Raw genomic sequence first — 12174 nt, 5'->3', positions numbered from 1 at the left:
CAAGTATATCATTTATATAGTGACATTTACCCAACTATGATAAATGATTCCGAGATCCAAAATTCATATTAACTTGGATGTGAGCCAACGGGCCCTCTACACCTTTACTAATATAACTTGGTGGGTTAACCCTCTTAACCGATTCTACAATTAGAACTTTCGGTCGATGATTTTACGTTAAATTCATCTTTAGCCCGCACCTTTTGCGGCTACGGTCGCAAAATACCTTCGTTGAGATCAACCAAATTTTTGAAGTGTAATAACTATTTATTACCCCATTTATCCAACGTCAATTGAAGCACCCCGAAAAATCGTATTGTACTCCTCATGAAATTTAGATTCATGGGCTCCTACTATTTGGTAAGGCTAAGTCTCAATCTTTTAAAAGTAAAGGTCTTGTCAATTTATTATCTATCAATTTTAAGTGAACTAAAAGTCGAATTATCGATAATTATAATTGACAGGGTCGAAGACTCGATATGATATGCATGTGTTGTTAATGCGATTTGGCAATGCATGCAACATATTAAAAGAATTGCAAAGCAAACTAATAAATTCCTAGTATGGCCTTCCTAAAATAGAAAATCAAATAATTTATTACATAATCGGAAACCAACTCCTTTGGTCTCTTGAATCTTCAAGTGGCACGCCTCCCTAGAACACCGTCTTTGTCGGAACGCCTTTCCGAATGACACCGTCATGAAGAAAATCCGGAATTACAAATAATAATAAAAATACATAATTATTCCTATTATACATTTGTAAAAAGAAAAACTAGTAAAAATAAAAGTGATACGAGATCACATTAAATTACAACCGAATCAATATTCCCTTACATTACGGGTAATATCGATTAAAACTAAGGTCATACTAAGATAAAATTACATAATTCAAAATTATATAAATGAAAATGACATTCAACAATTGAAATATGCAGCATTATAATATGTGTCTATCATGCCAAATTATGTGCCAAATCATCCTATTTAACTTATATCGATTATATAACCCGATTTTATGGAAATGCACAATTTTAACTTATTAAAATCGCTAAATAATACTAAAATATAATTTTAGTCCAATTTAATTATCATAACATTCTTAGGTCTCAAAAATTGGTCATCACTCAATTTTTGACAATAATTCAACTTGATTTAATTTTATGCTCATTTTTTACCCTAAAATCATAGTATTTATGAAATAAATCCAAATTAAATTACAATAATTTCAAAATTTGAATTTTAAATTTTTGAACATTCTGGAATATATCCATGACACTCATAATGTCAAAAATCATGGTTAAATTTTCGAATTTATTTCGAAAAAATATAGTTGCAATTTATTGGTTTTATCAAATAAAACATCTAAAGTATACAAAAATTAATCTAATCAATTTTACAACTTTAGATCTTATAATTGGGATATAAATGCAACCTAAAATAATTTTCTGATGCCATGTAATTCGTTTTAGCTATTTATGCTAAAATAGTCACTATTTATGCCATTTTTACACTAAAAATTCATAAATCATGCAAAATGAATCAAGTTCATATCAAATTTTACATACAGTGATTAAAATGTGCGTGTGACAACATATCAAAATTGCATGGCCTATTTCGAAGTTTAACTATATTTAACCATTTTACCTCCATTTAATTCATTTTTATCTCATAAAAATCATAAATCATGAAATATTAATCACATTAATACGAAATTTTACATACAATACATAAAATATTCATGTGAGGTCATATAAAAATTTCAAGGTCAGAAACATAGTTTAACTATTTTTAGCATTTTAATTTCCATTTTAGTCATAAAAATGTAATAAAATAACTAAAAATCATTAAAATGAGCAATAAAATACCATAAATCATAAAAATGACCTAAAAATATTTTAGGACCAGAATATACAACATGCATCATGATTTCGTGGCATTATCTAATAAATCACAAATTTTTAGTTTTGATTAAGTTACTAATAACTCGAAAAAACTATAAATCGATTATGAATGCAACATCCTATGCTCCGATACCAATTGTTAGGTTCATATACCTATTATTAGACTCTTCTAATGGTGAACTAATTAACATATTAATTTGTGTTCTAAGGATCTAGTGCATGCATAACTAAATAAGAAATAAAATAAGAAAACAATAGTTCTTATATTGTTATTCGGATTTTTGGGCACAAGGTCTCCTACCTTCACTTGTTCTTGAGCTATGATAAGCATTAGGATGATCCTCCAAGACTCTAAACTAGGAGTCCTCCTTTTGATTGCACCCAAGATTTAACCCTTATCACTACTAATTAATATTTGCTAGATATTTATTTAGTAGTCTACCTTAAAAATGACTACTAATTAATACTCATATATTACATTAATAATATTAGTAGTATTCTTGAACAATTTAGATTGAAACTTCTCAAGTTTTTAGAGAAAGAAAACTATGAATGAGAGAGAGGTTTTGCATGTAGAATATTAATTAGAGATGGTAGAGTCAAAATATGAGAATAAAAAATTGTTCTCATTCTCTATGCATGTACCGTCCAAGAGGCTCTCATATAGAGCATTTTGGTCTTCTCAATTTGTCTTATGCAACATCCTTTTGTAGGCTATGATTATAAAGTGTGTCATAAGATGTTGGAGCATCTTTCCAACAACTAAATGACAAAATCAAAAATCAAACATGCACACCTATTTTGGACGGTATACTTGAGTATATATGGGTTCATTTTTGCCTTATAATATTTGTCCTACAAATGCTTATAAGTCTTATGTTTAATTATCTTATATAATTAAATATTAATTTGATCATACAACAATTATGTGATAAATTAATAAATATATATTCACTCAACATATAATGGGTCCCATAATAGCTAGTTAGTTAAATTTACAACCTCTTGTAAATGTAAATAACTAATTACCTCTACCTCGAAATATTAATAAAACCTCAACATAATTTAGTAAATTAATATATTAATCCACTAAATCGAATCTTATTTAATCGAATTACAATAAGATACATATTTCCTTTCAAAACTATAAATTGTTCTTATTTAAGGAATTAATTAACTTGTATCAATATACAACTAATTAACTTTACTGATAAGGGCATCATCCTATAGATGTGACCGTAAGGGATCAACTGACCGCCACCGTCCTATGACAGTAACGTCAAACTCTAATAAGTCAATCGTTACCGATTAATGTTGATCAGTTGACTATTTAATTTATCATCCCTTTCGTATTCTTATTATGAGATTTAATTATGATTTTAAATGATGTGATCGCACTATTGTTGAGGACACATACTCCAACAGCAATAATATAGTTTATTACGAGTTAAAATAAAATTTAGATTATTATGAGAAGACGACCAATAATTCGGATTATTCCTATCAAATAACCCTAAAAATAATAATAATACCATTTTAGTATTAATTTACTTGGGTTACTAATATACTCAAGTTAGTTCTATGACACTCCTATATGCCGGCAAAAGGGTAGAATTGTTTACCATTTGATTTTTTATTTTGAGGAACAAGCCCAACATAGATGTCAATTTAGAAGACATCTTAATTAAACAACAAATAAAAATAGTAGTCTCTATTCACATCAGCCAGCTTGATCAACTCCCCTCCTAAATGGCATGCACGTTTTTGCTTTTCCTTTATATGTTTTCTACCAAAACTCCCCAACTTATGTTGTATACTCATAATATTCTCACTTTGAAAACACCCTTTACACTTTTTTCTCCACACCATGGTCGTACCACCACCACCGGGTGATAGCGCTCGCTACTCCGATGGCAGTCTTAGCGAAAGCGAGGACATATACATGACAATTAACACTAATCATGGTGCCGAGTTCTATGGTGTTGAGCCTCCAAGAGCTCTACTCACAAAAGAACTCTCACAAAATGAACGACAAATTTCAGTTGATCCGATTTCATTACAAGGGTCTACTACAATTAGACAAGCTAGCTTTAGGCTAGTTTCCCCTCCGATGGCAATACCAAATAATGGGTACGCCTCAAGCAATCCAGTACCTTCACCGCCTTCAAAGCTTAAATTTGTGAGCACGAGTCTCCCTAGCTCGACTTCCTCATCCCCACATAGCACAAGCCTTTTGAAAAAGATATGGAGGAGCCAAAATGGTCAAAATAAACAAACCTCTCGCAGTAACATTTCGCGTATGGAGTCTACAATGGATGACACTCAACTTGCAATGGTCGAGGCTAACCAAAGGCGAAGCAAATCCCTTGGAGAAGGCCGGAGATCAAGCATCCATACAGATGACTTTGATCTTTGGCTTGAGAAATCAAACAACAACGGTAACAACAAAAACGTTAACAAAACCTCAAAAGGTGGCCAAACACCTCCTAACAACATTCGAAGTTATTCTAAGCCACCATTAGGTCTGAAAGGCGAGGATCGTCTTAATCACATGAAGAAGAGCAAAAGCAGAGAACAAAATTACCCTGAAGACGGGTTTAAGTGTGGCAAGTTATGCCTTTTCCTTCCAAAGGGGAAGGGAAAGCCAATAAGGTCTATCTCAGCAGTTTCAACACAAATCTCAGGTCAAACTGAACCAACAAGTATATCAAGGACGGTTTCAATGGAGAGGTTTGAGTGCGGATCTTGGGGTTCTTCGTTGCATGAAGACGCTGAGGGCGACTCTACAAACCTATTTTTCGATCTACCTATGGAGATGCTCAGGTGTAGTGTTAGTGATATGCAATCTGCAGTAACCGCAGCGTTCGTGTTTGATAATGAAGATGATAACACTCAAAATCAAGAAGACTTCAATACCTTCTTAGAAGCACAGAGTTAACTTCTTATGTCATTATTATTGTTTTCTGTTAATAATGTGTATTTTTTAGCAACCGAGAAATATATTGATCAAAGCTATCAATAATTTGTAGTGATCTTTTAGCAAGGATAATACTCGAAAAACAATTTTCAGAACAACAAATAAAGCACCAGAAACTCGTAATAGATCAGGATCAAATCGGCCTGCACAAAAGCTAGAACTTTGAGAAATTTGAATCAAACTATTCCATATATACAAGTTTTGAGGATCGCTTAGCCGCATATTATTCTGTATAATTACTAGGACTGATAAACTACTAGTTTATCTACTGTACAAAATAATACTATAAGACAATTATTGAGTTATCGACAAGAAACTAAAGACAAAAATCTACTGTAATGGTTCATCTTCTTCATAGCTCATATCCCTACTTGGAAAGAGATTATAGTGACCTTCCTGCTCATTAGAATCAATGAGCATCGACACAACAACTCTCATATTAGGGCGCTCATGAGGAGACATACTGGTACATAACAGGGCAATCTTTAAAATCATCATCATGTGATTCACAATGTTTTTATCTTCTAAGTCTAATCTAGTATCGAAAAGTTCAATAGACATTGAGTTCATTTTAACATAGTTTCTCACCCATGTAACAAGATCACCACCATCGTCAATTGGCTGTACAGGTGTTTTTCCTGTCAGTAGCTCCAGTAGGACAACTCCATAGCTGTATATGTCGCATTTTTCTGTGATCTTCAAGGTGTAGGCATATTCTGAAAGTAGAACGAGTTTCAGAAAAATCAGTAAAATGTTGGGTGTTGTACATGAATCAAGACAATTATATGATGTCGATGAATTTTGTGACAAAGTAATATGAATGAAGTCCTAGATGTAGATAATGCAGTTTGGAAATTAGACTTCAGAAGCAATAGTTTGCATAATGAGACAAAAACTGGTAAATTATTGAGCAGTTCTACTGATAATCTGAGTTCGAATCCCGTCAACATGAAACTGCCCTTATACATTTACTCGCACAAAAATGCGACTAAAGATTCTCGTTATAACGACATTACTCTAGGGGCTGAAAGAAAAAGGAAACAGAGATAATATGAATGGGCTGAAGGATGTATTTCCTTACTAAGCTGAGAATGTCAGAAGACATAGTCGCTTAATGCAGCTACAAACACAAATGCGAATGTCAGCCAAGCTAGCCAGTAAGGTCATCAAGTCAAGGTACTATGACAGTATGACTTGGATTCAAAACTAACAGCATCAAAACAACCCTCGTGGGTCATAGCTCCCTTTACACCATAAGAAAAAAATACCACAGCGAAAAATTTCACATACAAACCAATCTGAATTAACTTTCAGTTAAGGCACAGAAGGATGAAAGGAGCTTACCAGGCGCAATGTAACCATAAGATCCAGCGACCGCAGAAACAGACTGAGACTGTGGCATGTCAATTAGCTTGGCTAACCCAAAATCTCCAACATGAGATCCATAATTCTCATCCAACAATATGTTATTGGATTTTATATCACGATGAACTATTTGAGGCTTGCAATCATGATGCAAATAAGAGAGGCCTTGTGCAGCACCAAACGCAATTAAAAACCTCATTGGCCAGTCAAGGTTATGGGATTCTCCATGCAGGACCTCTCCAAGACTGCCCCTTTCCATAAACTCATAAACCAGGAAATTGGAACCCTCATGAGAATAGAAGCCATGTAACTTGACAATATTCCGATGCTTAATTTTTCCAAGAGTTAAAATTTCAGTCCTAAAGCTTTCATCAATCCTGTCATCTTCCCGGTGAGAAGTCAGCTTTTTTACAGCAAATGTTTTTCCTGAAGGCAGGACTGCTTTGTACACTGTGCCACAAGCTCCTCTACCGATCACAAATCGTTCATTAAAATCATCAGTAGATACAATCAGATCATCAGAAGTAAACCCTTTCTTTGGGTAGAAGTACATGTCTGAACCACGATCAAAGAGGGGTTTTTCTTCTAGCTGAGTACCAATTTTAACAGGGTGTTTCAATAAATATATAATCACCGTGATTAAGAAAAGAGAAACTCCACCTACAACAGCACAAATTATGGCAATGATTTTACCACGACGAAATCCTTTCTTGGAATTATCAGAAAGAGATGGGTCCCTACAATCACCAAGAGGCCCACCACAAAGACCCTTGTTTCCAATAAAACTGGAAATAGAAGCACCTTGAAAAATTGGCAAGGAAGGTACAGGACCTGTGAGATCATTGTAAGAAAAATTGAACCCCAGTAAACTCGACAGTCCACCAAATGAGCTAGGGATTTTCCCGGACAATTGGTTGTTATTAAGATAGAGATACTCCAGTAATATAAGATATCCAAGCTCAGTAGGAATATTCCCTGATAGATTGTTGTAACTTAGGTTCAAAGCAATCTGAAGGCTCGATAGCCTACCCAATTCTGGTGGGATTCCTCCAGCAAACAAGTTTCCACCCATTTGTAACTCTGTCAAATGAGGTAGGCTCCCTATAACTGCAGGTATACTTCCTGAGAGTTTGTTGTCAGAGAGCTTGAGAAGCTCCAAATAAGAAAGAGTCCCAATTTCATGAGGCACAGTGCCTGAAATCCTGTTATTGCTGAGATCGAGACGTTGTAGCAAGTTGCAGTTAAAGATATCAGATGGGATTGTTCCGGTGAGTAAGTTTGAGGAGACATTAAAGCAAACAAGCTTTTTAAGCTTCCCCATTTGTGTAGGCAAAGTTGAAGAGAAGTGGTTTTGCGACAGCAAAAGCCTTTGTAAAGCTTTGCAGTTACCAATCTCAGAAGGGATTTCACCACTGAAATTATTAAGGCTCAAATCAATCGAAGTGAGGTTTATTAACCTGCAAATTTCAGATGGAAAACTTCCTGTGAAACTGTTAGCAGACAGGCGAAGGTTTACTAACGGCTTACAGCTGATGATTCCTGATGGAATGTTCCCAAAGAGCTTGTTTGAAGCAACATTTAGCAGAATCAAGTTAGATTTTTTACACAGATTGGTAGGAAGTCTTCCTGTGAGATTGTTTGATGAGACATCAAGAACCCAAAGAGGGCTATGCAGCCCGAGCTGTGGAGGGATTGTACCACTAAGAGAATTATTGTAGAGCTGCAACATTAGTAGTTTCCTTAAATATTGAAAACCAACAGGTATTGAACCTGAAAGATTATTTATCGAAAGGTCGATTCTACTCAGGTTCTTTAAGCTGATTAGCTCCTCTGGGATCACTCCGGTCAACCGATTCTCGAAAAGATACAGCAATTGCAATCCTTTAATCAGACCAATCTCTTTAGGAATTTCTCCAGTCAAGTAATTTTGTGAAAAATCAATCTCTATTCCAAAAGAAAGACGGCCAATCTCTCTCGGAATTGTTCCATTCAGAGCATTTCTGTACAAATACAAATATCCAAGAGACTTTAAATTCATAAGCTCCTTAGGTATCTCCCCAATAAAATTGTTCTGATACAAAGCAAGAGTTTGCAAATTTGTACAATTTCCAAGCTCTTTTGGAATAACTCCAGAAAGCTTATTACCCCAAAGAACTAACTGTGTCAAATTGCGAAGCATGCCAAGCTCTTTAGGGAGACTGCCACTCAATTGATTCTCAGCAAGACCAAACACCTCCATGCTCTTACATTCACCTATTTCAAAAGGTATGCTCCCTGAAATTAAATTTTCCCCTACTCTGAACCTTCTCAGGTTCTTCAACCTTCCGATAGAACGAGGCAATGTGCCAGTAAAACGGTTGGTATATGCAATAAAATCTGACAGAGAAGAAAGATTTCCCAGTTGCTCAGGAAGAGAACCTGACAGCTTATTATTGCATATATTCAAATAAGTCAAGTATGAGAGAGTACCCAACTCCTTAGGGATGTTCCCTTCAAGTTTATTGTCATTCCCAGCAAAACTTTGCAGATAGGAACAGTTTGCCAACTCTTTGGGGATAGTTTGGGACAACTCATTAAAGGATAGATCAAGATGAATCAAGTGAACCAATCTTCCAATACTCGGCGATATCGATCCTGATAGATTCATGCTACTCAAATTAAGAGATTCAACAACTGGATAACCATAAGTGTTGCAGGTTACACCAGTCCATTCACATGGGTTTGAGTCCCCAGGATACCAATTACCCAAATAATTGAATTTGTCCACAAGTTTGTTCTTCACATCAATAAGGTACTGAACCTCCAAATTAAGGGCTTTTGCTTCATGAAACAAAAGGGTACATACAAGAAGAAATTCTATCATCATCCAACTTGACAATTTTTTTCTGAGACTGATTGTACCCATCACAAGAACCCACAGACACCAATTTTTGTGTTTGAAAATTTTACATAATAGACCAAAAGAAAAGCAAAAATTTCAGTTGACTTGAAATACACTCAAGTTTCCTTAAACAGAAAGACTTGTAAGAGTAGTATAAGCTCATTGAAATACAGCAGTCTTCTGCAAATCTGCAAATTGATTTTTTTTAGGAAACTAGCAGATGTAACATACCTTCAAAGCTCAGAACTCAGAAGTCAAAGCCATTTAGAAGGTTATCCATCAAAATCCATTTGATTTGTCAATTTAAAAGAGGAATAAATACACTTTTAGGCCACTTTTTAGCATTCAGTGTGCAGACAGAAAGCTATTAACTTTCTCTCACACACATAAAGATTTTGATGAAATGACAAGCATTATCTTTTAGGCAAAAAGTAAGGAGGTAGCAGCAGTCACTATAAATATGTATACAGTCATGTCTCATATTAATATAACTATATAAGATATAAAATATTAGTATGTTTTCTTGGTCCAATGAATATGGGGCTTGTGTAATCAATTAGAGAAAGACTAAAAGACTGGAAACACCCATCTACTTGCCTTTGCTTATAATAAAATAGAGTATTTTATAGTGGATTCTTGTGTGATTAAAAAATGTGCAATTTCCATTTTCATTTCTAATAGAGCACAAGGACAATTATTCTACAATCTTAAATCATACTCCCTCCATTCAACAATTATCATCCCATTTCTCTAATAAATGAGAGGAGTATTATATTAAAGTGGGGTGATAAAAGTTGAATGGAGGGAGTAATAAAGTAAAGTACAGTGATTCGTTAAATTTGCTTGTACTCTATATATTGACAAGTAGCCGTCATTCAATACAATTTTCATTCAATTTACCTACGTTCTATGTTACTCGGACTCGTCTACTCGTATCCGACAAAATACGTATCGAAGTATCTGATACGGCTATTTTGTGCGAAATTTTCAATATTTTGGTCTAAAATGAAGTATCTATGTGTCGTATCGTATCCGACAAAATACGTATCGAATACGGAATACGGCAAGTAAGTGAAGTATCCGAGTAACATAGCCTACGTTTAGCCCTCATTAACCCAACTATTTTCGAAAAGGAGAATAATACTCAAGGGGATAGAAACATTTTTCGTTTCCTTAGCTGAGGTTACCAAGTGATCAAGCAGCCAAAATTATTACCACCAATTTGAGTGTTTTAACCTTTGTTTAGTAAAGCGTGCTCTTAGAAGTACGACCTTTGACTTCTTTGTACCAGCTAGCAAATTGTTTCTACAACCAACAGTTATGTTATTAGTTACCATTGTATTCTATTATATTACGCTCAATCCTTTATTTCCCTTGGATTAAAATACCTCTCACAAATAATTAAAAAAGATAAACAAATTATTGAGACATGGGAGTTTTATTACTTACCGGTTCCTGTATGTCTTTGATTCTCCAAGTCCCTCTCTTTGACTTTCTCAATACAGAAGTTTTCAGGTAAAGACAGAGTATGAAACCTTGGTCAATGGTTTCCTGGCTACACATGTATATATTATAGTACTTTGAAATAGTAAGTTGAACCTTATTGTTGATGATGGTTATTTTAAAAAATCTTTAGAAACTTGAGTTTTTACACGCTTAAACAGCCGTGCAATGAAAGTGATTTTACAAAAAGGCACAGTATAAATATGATCCTGGTTATACTTGTCAAACGATCTTAATTCCGATCGATATTTTCTCATAACAAATACTTCCTCCGTCCCAATTAATTATTCACTATATAGGGGTGATTTAATCAAAGAATAAACAAACAACTTAGACGAAGTGAAAAGAAGTAGTAGTAACAAATGTAAAAAGCTACAAAAAAAACTATTTTAATAGTTTAAATATACATTTTATAATGTACCTCAATAAAATAATTTTGAGTATCAGGCTCTGTTAAAGTTGGACAATGTCCATCACCAAAAACGAGTTAAACTACTCGTCTATCAATTAGACATAGTAAAACATCCTAATAACAACAAAGATGCATTTTTATATATATATAAGCATTTTCACATTAGAGATGCATCCGTAATCATTGACTTTTGACCCAAGGTCAAAGACTCCCAACACAATACCTTTTTTTCTTTTTGAGTTTTTTATACACAAAGCATTTTCACATTAGAGATACATCTTCATTTTTAGACCGAAAATATTATGAAAAAAATTAAAACAATTCTTTTACATCATTATGTGTCTACCTCCGTGCTCCCGTCACGTGCATGTGTCTTATTTCAAGTACTCTCTTAAAGCTCAAATGATGAAGAAATGAAAGTAGATACTCTAACTATTCTCCAAAGAAACCCTTTGCTTGAAGTACTCCATTTATAGTAACAATAATGTGGTGTTAGCACCTGAAGAAAGATGTGCATGGTGTAAAACTATTTACTCCCTTTCTCCCGATCAGTATAGCTCTGTGTAAAAATACTGGTCATTGACCTTTTGAATAAAATATGCAAAATCATAAGAAGGATATGATGTTATGTAAGCGCTAACGTAGTGATATCTTTATTGACTTTCAAAAATATGAGTGCAGTGTGGCCAATATATCACTACCAGAACACTATCACTGAACCAAAGACTGACAAACGAAAACATTATCACTACCAATATGTCAAGTACATGAAAAATTGAAGTGATTAGAACAAATTTGTATAAAGTCTGGTAGCATGCATATACTCTTAAAGTTAGAAGATTCACTTACCTCCATCTTAGATGGGGGTAGACTTGAGTATAACTGACCCCGTGTTGCATGTATTGTAATATCTTAAATCTCTTAATCGTCAATAATAGCCTTGCATCTGTGATGGGGGACCGAGGACACGTTGAGTTTTTCATAGATGACCATATTTGGTAGATTAAGCAGGGAAGTCAAGAGAAGACTGAAGAGCATCCTCGTAATGTATTGTGCCTGCAATAATAATAACTGGCTAAAAGCCAATATTATGTTATCCTGCAAAAGAGGTCACAAACACCAAAACACCAAAC

At 34.2% G+C, this 12174-nt stretch overlaps 2 protein-coding genes across 3 annotated transcripts; one reads left to right on the top strand and one right to left on the bottom strand.

Annotated features, from left to right (window-relative positions):
* The first annotated feature begins 3618 nt into the window (after positions 1 to 3618).
* Positions 3619 to 4893, top strand: LOC141656190 (uncharacterized). The gene has a single exon (XM_074463046.1). It carries the CDS (start codon positions 3771 to 3773, stop codon positions 4839 to 4841), a length of 1071 nt encoding a protein of 356 aa, XP_074319147.1. The 5' UTR covers positions 3619 to 3770; the 3' UTR covers positions 4842 to 4893.
* Positions 4894 to 5003: 110 nt separating this feature from the next.
* LOC141657627 (uncharacterized) lies at positions 5004 to 12149 on the bottom strand. Of its 2 annotated transcripts, XM_074464916.1 has the most exons (3): positions 11891 to 12149; positions 6225 to 11600; positions 5004 to 5596 (listed from the first exon to the last, which is right to left on the bottom strand). In XM_074464916.1, the coding sequence occupies exons 2-3, from the start codon at positions 9148 to 9150 to the stop codon at positions 5211 to 5213; spliced, it is 3312 nt and encodes a 1103-aa protein (XP_074321017.1). In that variant the 5' UTR covers positions 9151 to 11600; positions 11891 to 12149; the 3' UTR covers positions 5004 to 5210. The 2 variants fall into 2 exon arrangements, with proteins under 2 accessions (XP_074321017.1, XP_074321016.1); XM_074464915.1 differs by having other exon boundaries at positions 6225 to 12149.
* Positions 12150 to 12174: the final 25 nt, after the last annotated feature.

This window comes from Silene latifolia, chromosome 5, assembly GCF_048544455.1.
Source record: "Silene latifolia isolate original U9 population chromosome 5, ASM4854445v1, whole genome shotgun sequence".
Classification (NCBI taxonomy): domain Eukaryota; kingdom Viridiplantae; phylum Streptophyta; class Magnoliopsida; order Caryophyllales; family Caryophyllaceae; genus Silene; species Silene latifolia.
Note: the sequence above shows the minus strand (reverse complement) of the source record. Positions and strands in the feature narration are given on the sequence as shown.